Source organism: Gymnodraco acuticeps, unplaced genomic scaffold (assembly GCF_902827175.1).
Source record: "Gymnodraco acuticeps unplaced genomic scaffold, fGymAcu1.1, whole genome shotgun sequence".
Classification (NCBI taxonomy): domain Eukaryota; kingdom Metazoa; phylum Chordata; class Actinopteri; order Perciformes; family Bathydraconidae; genus Gymnodraco; species Gymnodraco acuticeps.
Genome location: NW_022989979.1, coordinates 616,725 through 631,539, shown reverse-complemented (window position 1 = coordinate 631,539; position 14,815 = coordinate 616,725). Strand labels below are relative to the sequence as shown.

General features: G+C 42.1%; 1 protein-coding gene across 2 annotated transcripts in view; it reads right to left on the bottom strand.

The window, feature by feature from the left end:
* Window positions 1-14,815, bottom strand: part of klhl5 (kelch-like family member 5) — a 63,658-nt gene that overhangs the window by 29,430 nt on the left and 19,413 nt on the right. The window contains exon 1 of one of the 2 annotated variants that reach the window (XM_034211563.1): window positions 3,173-3,888. The exons of the other annotated variant lie outside the window; for it this stretch is intronic. Within the exon in view, the coding sequence (XP_034067454.1) occupies window positions 3,173-3,774 (602 nt within the window). The 5' untranslated portion in view covers window positions 3,775-3,888. Of the gene's footprint in view, window positions 1-3,172; window positions 3,889-14,815 lie in introns of those variants that run through there. 2 annotated transcript variants of the gene reach the window in all.

Sequence of the window (14,815 nt, the reverse complement as noted above, 5' to 3'; positions counted from 1 at the left end):
CTCAAGTTGGAGGTTTCAGTTAAAAACAAATTAAAATATAATGCAGTTAGGCGACTCATCCTTCGAGTCAACACACATGTATGCAGATATGATTTACTCTTCCCTTCATGTATCTTTTTGTTTGCAGAAGTAGCCTTATTAAATGTCCAAATGGCACCTTTGAACCTCAATGAAATATTAATTAATTCTAACTAATATACAAAGATTTTTAAAACTCAAATGCATTTCGGCAAGATTTCAGATAATGTTCAAAAGAAAACAAGTCATAATCTTTAAATAGTAAAGTCCTAATTGAATGAGAATAAGTCAAGCATTTTAGTATCATTATATTTTATTTCACAGTTGGCAACAATACTTTTAAGTTGAGTTTTAATGCAAGAAAATGTCAGATGAACCTTCTGTACACATGCCAGGCACCAAAAGTAAAAAAGACAAAGTTAGTGACTAGCTGGTAGGTAAACAATGTGGAGCATTAAGCATTTCTCAATAGTCAGCCCTATAAATTGTTACAAACCCGGATATCAAAGTATTTAGTCCAAACAGTTGAAAATACATATATTAATCATTTTGAGCTCTTAAAAATGAAATGAGCTGAATTCAAAAATGTTCTCACTGATAAGAAAGGTTCTTAGTAAACACTGGTGTACGTGGCATTCAATGTGTGTATTCATGCACACAATTAGATGTGTGTGTGTGCGCTGGCTGCTGATGTGCTATAGCAGGAGTGATCTTCCTGTGTCCTCTGCTCCTCTCTATCCGTCTCCCGTCCTCACTTTTATATCTTCAGATAATGTCATCCATCACTCATTTCATTCCACCTCATCCCATCATCCATCTTTACCTCGGTCTTCTCTCCCCTATCCTAATCTAACCCTCCAAGGAGGCTTTTTGGCTAGCTTTCCTGTCCTATTGAGGGTGTGTGTTTGTGTGTTTGTGTGTGTGTGTATTTGAGTGTCTGGGCCGAACGGCACGTGTGTATGTAACAAACGAACGTGGCTAAATACTGCCAGAGGAGATGGCTTTGAAGTGGGGGAACGCTGCCTTCCAGTCCCCTTAATTGAGCCTGGCAGGCACTCAACATTGACAGAGAGAGAGAGAGAGAGAGAGAGAGAGAGAGAGAGAGAGAGAGAGAGAGAGAGAGAATATGTCTAGGGTCTGGGGCAACACCATGCAGCCCGATTTTTTTTAAAGCCCTGCACCAGGCAAGTACACTGTGTGTGTATACACACACACACACACACACACACACACACACACACACACACACCACCACAACACCATCACACACCACACACACACACACACACACACACACACACACACACACACACACACACACACACACACACACACACACACACACACACACACACACACACACACACACAGGTCACATGTAACCCACTCCGTGACACACATACAACTCTTTTGTTTCCCAACACATTAAAAAAGGGATAAAAAGAGAGGGAAAATGAATGGACAAGGGTGGGCAGAGATGAACACGGGACAGAGGGGGAGAGAGAGTGAGTAAGGGAGGGACACCGGGATTATAGGGGAAGGGGGGGAGCTGGGTGTGGTGAAAAGTAAAAAAGGAGAGGAGGAGATCAGTGGACTCGAGCCGAGCCTTCAGCCACTCTGGGATTCAGTGTGTGTCCCTCTCCATGATCCCACTTGGGATGCTGCCACTCGTTGTTGGAATATCATGCTGTACACAGGAGCTCTCAGAGGGAGGGGATGAATTCATACATAAATCACCCAAAAATGTGATGCACAGAACTGCCCATGTTAGCTATAGACATTACAAATAGCTGTGTTGGTATGGCAACCACCATGCAAGGAGGGCTACTTCCATGCACATGCACAATACATAACCAAATTATATTCAAGTTTACATCATCATTTGTCTTTGCTTATGTAAATGAGGCTGGGGTGTAAATGTGCATTACTATTAAGCAGAGGTTACACATGTTCCGCGCTGCCAGACATGCCAGACATGGCATCAAGCCTTGCATAAAAAGAGACATTTAAAAAAAACACATTTTTCTTTCCATTTATTTGTTTCTGTCTCACAATCATACACATGCCGTGAAATCGTGAGCACTTCAAACATTAATCGATTTAAAACAATACATCAGGTTTTGCTCACAAAGAAAGCTGTTCTAAAGTGTGAGAGTGTGTGCATGTCCTACTGTATGAATCATTTATATGTTTTGATGTGTGTCTTGAGAACACAGTGTATAATAAGAGGCTTTCAGATGCATCATAATGCAAGTATAGTAAACACACACACACAGTCTGTATTTCCCTTTACTCTATCACATTTACAGCTGCATCATAAACAAAAACAAATTCTTCGACAGGAGTTCTGATGCCCTAATTGGCTTGATTTGCTGTCTCTATGGCAACTAATAATTTAATGCCATTTTTACAACACAACAGCTGGATGGCCACACCAATGCATAACACACCATCAAGCGTGTGCACAGAAACATGCAAAGCACTGAGGATTTTGTGAAGGCTTTAAGCTTAAGAGAATCAGTCATTGAAGACAAAACAATATAAATGTCAAGTGTAGTATCTAGCTACACGAGGAGCCCCTGGAGTCATATTGTTAATTTGACTCTGAAAATCCCATATTTACAAGAGTGTGCGTTTGTGTTTGTGTTTTCTAAGAGCTTTTTCTTGGAGCCTCATTACGAGGTTGAGGGGAGAAATCAGTGGACCACATGCTGTCCCAAAGGTAGGATACTCAGCCATCATTTTTCTCTCTCTGTCTGTCTGTACTGTGGCCCTCGACTGCTGCATTATACTCTGTGACCAGCTTCTTTCTCAGTTAATCCACCATTTACTTGTTTCTATTTAGGAGAAACATAACCACAAAGTGCACCTTCCAGCAATGATGATAATGAATGCAGTAAAGCGATAAATTAATGTCAGTTATCTACAACTTCTGAAGATAAAGCAGAATGATTAATTAAATTATAAAACACCCATTTGCTTTCCTGTAAAAGCTTAGTCAACCAGTGGAGATGTTCTTGCCCTAACTTTAGGGAGTTGGGTTTTGATATTGTGAACATCACTGACTTTTGTTCTGCCCTACAACTTTAGTTTTAGCTAAAATGTCCCGAGACAGACATTTAACACAGATTAACCAATCCAAGACCCCTCCTACCTGCAGGAGCTGGAGTCGGTTTCCAGGTGGTTATTGTTCTCCTCGGTGCCCGAAGCTGCCAGTGCCACCGCCTCCTCCTCCACGCTGACAGGAGCGGGTGGCTCGGGTACCAGCGGCAGCACAGGAGCCTCTCCGGGGGGCTCCATGCTCGTAACCGGACGGGAGCGACGATGAGGCGGCGGAGAGACCCACGACAGCGCGGCAGCGGGGCTCCTGCACTCTGGCTGGCTGAAGGACCGGGGACAGGAGCTCCCCGTGGCTCCTGCTGCCGCTCCACCCGGACCGCCCCGACTCCCGGGCGGATCACCAAACTTTCTGTTGGCACCGTGACACAGGTTAGACCCGGCGCTGCCGCTGGCCACCAGCCCGCTGTGACCCCCGGAGCTAGGGTTCGCGCTGGCTGAATTGGAGGTGCTAGAGCCGCTTACTGAAGGTCCATCTCCGGAGGTGTCACCCGCCCTCCTCCCGGCGAAGTAGTCTCCCAGCGGCGGGGACTGAGGCGGAGGGACCGAGGGGTGACCGAACCACCTCCATCGGATCCTGAGGATTTGTTTCACATCGAACTCCTTCCGCGAGGAAGAGCCCGAGCCGCTATTCGACATTCCAGGGCTCGACACGAGGAATGGCGGGGGGAGAGCCCGCGCCGCTCTGCCGGTTAAAGCTCCTAGCAACCGCGCGTCCGTTAACCGGCGACTGGACGAAGTGAGTGGAATGAAGCCGAGGGAGTATATATTTATGAGAGAGATAGAGAGAGACACAGGGAGGAGAGAGAGGGACGGAGAGAGAGAGAGATGAGAGATGGAGAAGAGAGCCGAGAGAGAGAGAGAGAGAGAGAGAGCGAGAGGTCTGAGTTTTAACCATGGTTTTAACCTTAGTGCCAAAGCATTTTCATGCAGAAACCAAACCTCCAACATTTGCCACAAGGGCAAAATAATGTCACATTTCTGCCAGTTTATGCCACAGGAATTTTGCAGCAGAGCGAAATGGTAATTACTTTTTATCATCATCATCATCATCAACATCATCATCAAAAAGGCCAGACAATCGATCAAATAACTCAAGAGTCGGTGGAACCCACCAGTCAATCTGTATTGGCAACATGTTTCTCATAACAAGGGTGATATTTATCTTTTCTGTGTGAGTCTGAATGTGCGTTTTTTTGTATTGCCTGAATCAGAGGAATCGACAAAATCAAAAATCCCCACTTGCAGCCCGGCATTACTCAGATATGGACATTAATTTGTTTACAAAGTCAAGTTGGAGTTACATCTCAGAAGTAGATCCCCGTTAGCCATTCCATTTTAGGATACGATTTGGTTTTAGGTCAATAATGTTGGTGATGAAATAAGGAATATCTCAGTCTTTGTTTAAATGTAGGATACAGACTTCAGTGAATTAAAATGGCAATGTCCTATGAATGTGTTCATCGCATAATAAGTGAACATGGTGGTTCCTGGGGCTGCTCAGCAATAATAAGGCGGTGAAACACATCCTCTTCATCATCTTCTTTTCCACCCTGTCTGGCTGTTTTCAGTCATTCACCGAAAACATTTCTCTCTCTGTTTGTCTCTGATACTTGCACACACACACTTTGTTTAGTAATCTGACGACAATTGGCTGTTTTTGTATTCTGATGTGCTGATTTTTTATTTTCAGCAGCTATTGAAAACAGGAAATTGAAAACAGTGGGGCACCTGAGTATCCTTGAAATGAAATTGTTCTCCCCACATGCGCACAAAAAACATAAATACACACCTTCTTATTCCCCATTTCTCCACAACCCATTAGCTCTTCTATACCCATTCCATAATTTCCTCCTGTGTACCTTTCCTTCTCCTCCCTCCATCTGCAATGCAGCAGCTATTCATAGACAGTAATGATCAGTGGGAGCAGGTCCTGTGGGAGCCATCCACATCCAGAAGCCCGGAGCACCCAGCAGACCAGCCAGCCAGAGCCTCCCTCACCTTCCCAATAACCCTGTGACGACCACAGCATGTGCCCGAGCCACAGAGCCGGAACACAGTGGTTCCTGGACGAAGTCCCACCAACAGCAGGGGAGGGATGCTTTAGGAGACCCACTCTAGCAAAAATCAATGAGTCAAACAGCCGAGGTCAGTTTGTGAATTATACAGACGGAAGATGTGTTGCTCATAAATTGGCCCCGTAGACCAACAGCTAGGCCTGACTCATTTTACCCATGAATTAAAGACTGAACGGAAGCCGATGAATACAGCAGATTAAACTCTTACTGCTTATTTATGCCAGATTTCACATGGGCTTTTCTTCAGGATGTACTGACAACTATATGCAGGACCACCCTGCTGCTCTATCTGATCAATTCTACAACTCAATACACACACCACACACACACACACACACACCACACACACACACACACACACACACACACACACACACACACACACACACACACACACACACACACACACACAGTGTGTCCATCATTGGGGACTCCTGAGTCCTGCATAACTAAACTGTTATCTGAAAAACTGAGCTATGTAAGTTTAACATACCAAACTAACAAAACTGCTTCATAGCTTATGTGCTCACACCTAATGAGAGTTATGCTACAATAGCACAGACAAAGAAGAAACAGGTACATACAGATGATAATAAAACTAACAAAATCATCCGAATAAACCATACAGTTAAATCATCACCTATCTGTAAACATTATAACTCTAATGCAGGGAGGAGTCAATATTTTAATTTTCTATTTATACATTTTCTATTTATAAAGGTGTCTGTGTATTTAACCTTGTTGTTCTATAAAGGCTTCCTCTTTTACACACGCAGTGAACCCCATCTTCTTCATTTCGTTAGTAATCATTATTCCCAATCTGCAAGTATGAAGCAGCAGACACGGTTAAGAATCACACATTCTAAGAAGGCCTTTTTTTTAGGGTAAACAAAAAGGAACTATACAGTCTGAGAAAATACTAGAACTAAAACGTACAGAGTAGTAATTAAAAACCAAATAAGACAAAACCCTTAGAATAACCTGTTAAGCCCCATGCCCCTGCCGGCTGGGGCAAAACGCAACATCTTGCAAGAAACAGCGGGGCTTCTTAACATTTAACAAACTATGAATGACACAGAAAGCGAACGGGTTCTGGTCCAGGCTCTCGTCATCTCACGCCTAGACTACTGCAACTCCCTCCTGGCTGGTCTACCTGCATGTGCCATCCGACCTCTGCAGCTCATCCAGAATGCAGCGGCTCGTCTGGTCTTCAACCTTCCTAAATTTTCCCACACCACTCCGCTCCTCTGCTCCCTTCACTGGCTTCCGGTAACTGCTAGAATCCACTTTCAAGACACTGGTACTTGCTTACCATGCTGCGAATGGATCTGGCCCTTCCTACATCCAGGACATGGTTAAACCGTACACCCCAGCGCGTGCACTACGCTCTGCATAGGCATCAGCCAAACGACTCGCTGCACCCTGGCTGCGAGGGGGACCCAAGTTCACATCGGCGAAAACACGTGGGTTTGCTTGTCCTGGCTCCAAGATGGTGGAATGAGCTCCCCATTGACATCAGGACGGCAGATAGCTTGCACATCTTCCGGCGCAAACTGAAAACTCATCTCTTTCGACTCCACTTCGAGCGATAAAACTATTAACGAAGCACTTTTATACTAATAAAGGACTGGCTTACCTAAAGCCAGTTGAGTAGCACTTTAAATGTTTGGCTCTATGAAACCTGATGTACTTATATGATTCTGTTTTCTTCAAGGTTGTGTCTTCCTGGTCGAATGTACTTATTGTAAGTCGCTTTGGACAAAAGCGTCAGCTAAATGCAATGTAATGTAATGTAATGAATGTGTCATATCCACTTAACGGGAAGAAACTCAGCTAACTGACGATATGAACCATTTGTAGCTAAACGAAACACAAGTCTAACGCCGAAACTCTGAATTAGCCCTGAGCGAAAAAATGCTAATGCACTTAGCACAGAACTCACGGTAGAAATCCACAGATTCTAAAAGTATTAGCATCATCACTGTGCGATCAAAACTCGCGGCAGGGGACGCAAACCCAGACATCACACAACGTAGCTTTACTGAGCCAAACGGCAAATACTCTTACCTTTGCTTTTGTTCTGATCAAAAGTTGTGTTCAATGGCATTAAAACGATAAAAACGCTGATGAAGGTTAATCCAATGTGTCTGTGTCATTTTGAAATGATTACTGATAATCCATCATCAATAAACCTAGTTTTCAGAGCGTAACAAAGCTTTCGGTTTGGGCAAACTGCGTGCGCATCACTCTCACTCCTCAATGTTTGTGGATTTAGGATCTCCCCCTCGATTCTATTGGCTCTAACGGTTGAAAAGAGGTGTCAATCATCAAAATCGACCAATGGGCTCCAGAGAAACGGCAAATCCACCCCAATGACCCCAGAGGTGTTTTGTTGTTGTTGCTAAACCTCTCTAAAAAGGTCAAAGGTCAAATGTCACTTGTTTTGCATCAATCTTGATACAGGGTACTTATATGTTATAGTTTGGATTCCTAAAGCTTTTAGTCTCCGATCCCATCATTCAAGGGTGGTTTTCAGTAATGTTTTTCTTTTGGACGGACACTATAATTACATTTTTTTTTACTATGTTCAATCTGAATTTACTTTAAAATAAAAAAAATGCTATATTGATTCTGACTGTTCTACATCCAACTCACAGGTTTATCATTGCTTTGAGAAAAAAGATTAATAATGTACCCCTTTTAGAAGTGAAGTTATGGTCATTTGTTCTGGGAATGTCATTTTCGAGCCTGAGACCTTAAAAACAGGCTTGGGGCTTAACAGGATAAATGCATGCTTTAAAACAATTTACATTACATTGTGCCTTGGAAAATAACGTTCTGAAGAAAATGAATGCTAAAGAAAACCAATCTCTCCTCTAGCACTATAATGGGCTAAAGTCCCTCTATACATACACAAGAAAAGAGAAATTACACTCCAACACAACTCAGTGTGTGCTACTGGAAAGCAGATCAATTAAAGGCAGTCACACCAAGTTTAACAACTAAGGGCCATAGTGGTGTTGATCCGACTTCCTGTCTATTTACCTTATTTCTTTCGTGCATTTCTTGTTCTTCAAGTCTCTTATGGTGCATAACAGTTGTTAGGTTATTGGGATTAGATTACATTAAATAATAAAACCTTGATAAAAAATATTCCTAGATGGGACTTTAATAAAAAAGGTCTGAGTCAGGCCTGAGACATTCCTTTCTTTGTTTTGTTTTGGTTTATTTGTTTATTTCATACATGGCAGTTATTTTAAAACAAAACATACACTTTACAAAACATGTACACTTATACTGGTTGTTTTTTATAGCGCATGGTGGAAAGGAGCAGGGAGAAGAAAATCTTATTTTACCTGCCCCTTCTGTATGTATCTATATAATATTGATATCCTCATATGGCATAAATTATCGTTTTATGTTGTGGATATCATAATATCGTACATTTTGTCTTTTACCGCTTTAGTAAAGTACTTCTCTGAATTCACCAGATTGTTATTTTCCTCTACTCTCCGTTTACCCTATGTTTAAACCTACAGCACACACCTGTGCCTACCCTTCTGATAGTAAGGGGGTCGAGGGTCTTTCTGCCTGAACAGTACAAGTCTAGAGTGTTATTACTGAGAATTACACACATGGTGCAACATCAGATATGTATTTTTGTACATGAACAGATGAAGAGAGCCACAATAAAAACAGGAAGATTGGGGTTTTGGGGTGAATCTACTCATACACTAAGCAGAAGTCTTCTTCTTATATACATCTCTCGATGACTAAGCCATAAGCAAAAACGCATGATGTCTTTGACATAAAGCTCTGCATCTGGTCTGATTGACACTACCAACCTATTGCAAGTCAAAGAACAAAGCATTTTCTCGTATGATCACCTTTGGACACTAAACTAAAGCCTTAATTGGGGAACCAGTTCCTTCCATTATTATTTTGTTAAAGTTTCAGCTATTCCGTTTACAATTCTGTCATCATATTATTTAATACGATTTGTTAAAACATTGTTGTTTCTTTTGATGTGAAATATTATTTATCTAATTTATAATATAAATAAAAAGCAATGTTAATTTTGTTCATCTTATTGTTTTCTCCAAAAGAACCGATCAGAGTAGCCTACTACCATTAAAGGACCGGATCGATAAGCGTTATCGATAAAAGTAGTAGTACCGTTAAAAAAACACACACACACACACACTCTGCAAGTAGGCTTGACAACTATAACCCTTTAAATAAGGCAGAGAAATAACATAAGAGTTAAGGCCCTGACACCAGGGGCAGATCTAGACAAATATTCATGGGGTGGCAAGAGGGTGGCAGGAGATTTTGAGGGGTGGCATCCCCTGACAGAAGTATATGCTGATTGAAATCGCAATCATATCAATCAATTAGGGGTGTAACGGTACACGTACCCGTACTGAAATTATTCGGTACGGGCCCTTCGGTTCGGTACACGTGTGTACCGAACGAATATAGCGTTAAACGTAAAAAATTGAGAACAACTTTCTGGAAGTAATCTCAGGTATATAGCATAGAGCGACCAAGTCATTTCATTGGACGAGAGGCATACTATGAGAGCTGGTCACAGGGATGCGTTCAAATGTAGTCAGTAATTTGAGGAACTGTCAAAATGGCGAACGCAGATAAAGTTGAGCTGAAAATCCTCCAGCATCATTGAAGTCTCCGGTTTGGAAACATTTTGGTTTCGCAGTTACGTACAAGGATGACGGACAAAGACAGGTGGACCGAACCAAAGCTGTTTGTCGACATTGTTCAACTAACATTGGTTACGCGGCTGGCAATACATCACACTCATTTGAAAAGGCATCACCGAACGTAAATATCACCTGGTACCAAAAGAAAAAGACTGAAGTGCAAACCCAACTCCCACTAGCATGTAAGCCTCCACCACTCGCAGAAAGTTCAGACCGAGCCAAAGCTATTACAAACGCCAAGTATCCTTATGTTGCCATGTTAGCAAAGCGCTACCTGGCTGTGTCTGCTACCTCTGTCCCTAGAGAGGGTGTTCTCCACAGCAGGAGACATTGTTAGTGCCAGCAGATCTGCCATTTCAGCAAGCAATGTGGACAAGTTCATCTTTCTTTTAAACAACATGAAAATACAATGAAAAGCAAGTCCTAATGTCAAGCCGGCTGCTTAGGTACAGTACAGTTCAAATACAGATTATTTCAGTTCATCGAAATGCTGCACCTTAATGTTTATTTTTACTATATTTTGTATTTATTTGAATACATTAGTCAGTTTAATAATAATTTAAAAAAAAATATTTAATGTTTTGTGATAATTTTTTCTGCTGTACCGAAAACGTACCGAACCGAACCGTGACCTAAAAACGAGGTACGTACCGAACCGAAATGTTTGTGAACCGTTACACCCCTACAATCAATGTTAACTTGGAAAGCCACAATATTAATATGTTAACTCAATCACATAGGTGATATTGTTGTGGCACATCAGTAAAGCCTTACATATAAGGTGGCAGACGTAATTTAATGAATTTTAACTGAACAATAACTGAATGAGTTTGTCTCACTCTTAGACCAGCAGGAGAACCAAATTTATACAGACTGCTGCAATAAGTACATTAATTAACTGTCTCATCGATGTTTGTCTGAATGAATATGATAATATTAACAATCATATTATTCCTATCAGCTGTCAATCACTGTTAATAAATAATAATAATAATAATAATAATAGATTTAATTTGTTAGCGTTTTTACAGGTGCTCAAAGACGCTTTACAGATATAGTGAAGAACTGTTATGATTCACATATTCATTTATTATTGAATAAACTATATTTTTTGGAGGAGTTAATGATGAATGTTCATCAAGATGCTTGCTCACCCTCCTTCAAATTTGAAAAACAAGTAATTATATCATTATTGATATACAGTTACAACCTTGACTTTACATCAGAAAGAACAAACATTAAAGAAGTGACTAACTGCATCAGTTAGGCTTAAAAAACGTGTATTCAGCTAAAACATCGCTGCAGTTATTATCCAGTGGAAGGTCCTTACCTACTGGCCTAGTTAAATAAAAGTGGTTACTTTCTGTTGGCTGAGCAGTGTAGTTTTACACACCGTCTTATTTGACTTTCTCAGGACTTAAAACAGTTTTTTGGGGGCAGACCCCCTCAAAGAAAAAAATATATACACGCATACAAGGTCATCATCTTAACAGTTTGTTATTCTCATCGAGTCATCCGTGAGCAGAGCATTAAGTTGGCATGTCTATTACAGCTGAATGCGGCGATTACTATTTTGTTCAGCAAAACGCATCACAAATTTATTAAGATCAACAGCTGTAGTGCGTTTTGATTCAATGCTGAGTACAGCCAAACTTGACATTCTCTTCTCTGTCATTGTAGACCGCAACTACCTCATTCATTCAGTGCTTGGGTCCGAAACGCTTCTCGTTTTGCGCCGTCCCCCCGTTCAAGTGAATTCGCCACCAATCATATTTCCACTCTCGCGCCAGGACCGGGGGAGGGGTTACATGACGTGCATCTTGTGCTGCATTCACTTGCACTCGGACATTAGAGACTTTCTCTCATAAATGTCCGATGAGCCACAACTTTTTTTTCAAAACAAAGATGCCAACTGGGGTGGCAGCTGGGGTGGCAAGGCTATTGTTTAGGGTGGCAGTTGCCACCCCATGCCACCCCGGTAGATCCGCCCCTGCCTGACACACCTACCCGATTTTGGGAGTCAGAGGCCATCAGAGGCAGTCCATTCGCGGCGCCCATACTCAGGTTGGTGTGTCCCGCACCGTCGTTGCTTTACGTCACATTTTCACACCTCCCGCGGCCAATTCAACATGTTATTGCCGCTCGTCGACTGAAGTCTTTGCGTGTGTTCGTAGGCGGGCAGCGTAGCCGACGCAGGCGACGTAAAAGTCGGGACGCCTTCGGTACGCGTTCTTTGGTCTCAGGTTGGTGTGTAGCGGCCTTTAGCACAGAGATTCATGAGCAATATTTACCACATCCTGTTTAGATAATTTCTTGTAAAAACCCTAACTGATTGAACTAAACACACTTTATCATTTCCAATCATAGCACGCTTTCCAACCACATGCTCTCCCTGCTACAGAGCCCTGAACACAACTAAAGACCCAGAGTGTAAACCAATGCATTTCTGAAACACTCACGATAGAAAAGCCGTCTAGTTTCTCGGGGAGGCTTGGAATTGGGCTCTGAGGAGAAATTAAGCCGAGGAATGACGGGCCATTCAGCTCTGGTCCCCTTCTGTTGGATCTAATCATTGGTCACTTGGCAGGAGCCTTCTTGAGCCGCCTCCTGTTATTGGTCTCCTGGCTGTGGTAGTCCAAGGCAATCACTCAAAACTCTCTGGCACAGCTTTACAGCTGCACACCACACTGGACGCACCCACACACACAGAAACTCAGAAAAACACACTAAAGAAAATGACACCATGAAATCCTTTTCACACACACTTTACACTCGATAATCATCCTGTTTATGGACATTCACACATGCATGGACACCAGCACACGTCACACAAATGGCAGCATGCATGTTTTGAATACGCTGTGTACCACCCACATACATACAAATACAGAGCCATATAAAAACAGGTAGCAGTCAACTGGGGAAAGCCGTCGTAAAAACATATTTTATAGGGCCAGAAAGTGAAATGATGATCAGTTCATCTCTCATGACTGATGTTCTTCCTCAATTGGCCTCCTTCCAATCTCTATCTTTCTAGCTCTTTATATTTCCTCTCTCTTCCTCCTTTCTGTCTTCCCCACATTGTGCTGTTTTGAAACCTTCTCTTCCCTCCTTTCCTCCCCACCCACACGCTCCCAGTTTCTCCCCAATCTCCTTTCCAACCTCAATTTCCTGCTCCCCATCCCAGTTTTTATAGTGTGACAAAAGAGTGTGTGTATAAGTTATGGTGGGGCTGTGATTCCCCAAGGTGGAGACCTGCAGGAACGAGCCATTGCTCTACACAGGCTCACAGGCATACACACATCCTGACGCGAGTATATGCCCCCCCCCCCCCCCCCCCACACACACACACACACACACACACACACACACACACACACACACACACACACACACACACACACACACACACACACACACACACACACACACACACACACACACGCACACACCAACACAGTTCTGAAAGATATGAGCCACACTATACATTCTGCATCCATAGCATACACACAAAAAACACAAGGACACACCGTGATTCAAGTCACGGCCCCTTCAGCATACACACAGAAAAACAAAAGCACACACACGCTTTTACACACCCTCACTGCCAATTTCCGTTTTGTGATTGCAGTGTTGGTTGGTACTGTAGCTGCAGGCGAGTCCGTCCTTGAGACTCAAAGCAGGCTCAGACTGGCCAAGCAAATAATTACTTCTCCACAACAACACGCCGGCTCCTCCCAACACATGAACGAGAAGGAGGGAGCGTGTTTGATTGCAGTTCAATTGATCTGGAGGCACAATATTCAATGTTATTAAACTGAAAATGTATTTCACGGGCATCAAGGCTTGCATGGGTTTTTAAGTCTTTGTGTGTGTATGTTTGCTTGTATGTCTTTTTTTGTCTTGAATTATTTGAGTGTTAGACCTTGGAAGTGAGATCATTTTGAAAAATGTGGTAATTGGGTGGGACCTTCAAAGGGCCGTTTGGTAAAAACCTGGTTCTAAGAAGTTAAGACGTTTAAGAGGTGAGAATTAGGTTAAGGTTTAATTCAGGGGTTAGGCAGCTGGTATTGATGGGTAAACAAGTTAGGAGTTAGAGTACTCCACCCATTTAGCATTGCACTCATATAACACTTGTGATGGACACATTTTTAAAAAGGGTCTAAATTCGATGCAGCAGAAACTGGGATAAAGATTTTATTTTTGTACATGCGTTGTTCCTTTTTGTTGAAATCAAGTTCCTATAGTACCAGCAAAGCATCTCAAGTGATGACATGTAGACTCAACTTCAAGCTGAAAGCCTACATCTGACATTTGGAGCTCACTTATTTCTGAACCCACACCAACAGTTTATTTTTTATATTTTTCAAACTTGTAGTCTTCTGCTCTGAATAATGTCCAAGTGAAGAAGCAATTTTGCCGATTTTGTGCAGCAACAAAATGCTTATTAAAATGTTTTTTTTTACACTCACAGTAGTGCTTCCAAAGAGATGGTAATAGACTTAGAGTGCAAAATGAATGGTCTTACCCTTTCAATTCAATTCAATTCAAAACCTTTATTTATACAGATAAAACCCATTGAGATCATAGACCTCTTTTACAATGGTGACCTGCTTCAATTAGTTCCAAACATTAATACAAACATGACAGAAAACAAAGGACATTATATGATACTACAGTTTGTATACTAGTACCACTACCTTTAAGGTTAGGGTAAGGTGTTAGGAAATGGGCTATGTTTATGAGGGTCCTCACAAGTACAGAAATACTCCATTGGTGTTTGTCTAATGTGAATTAGATGCAAAACAACCTTCATCACATCAGTCAATAGAAGAACCACACAGATTAAGGACAGCTTTCTCTGTGGTGTGTGTATTTTAT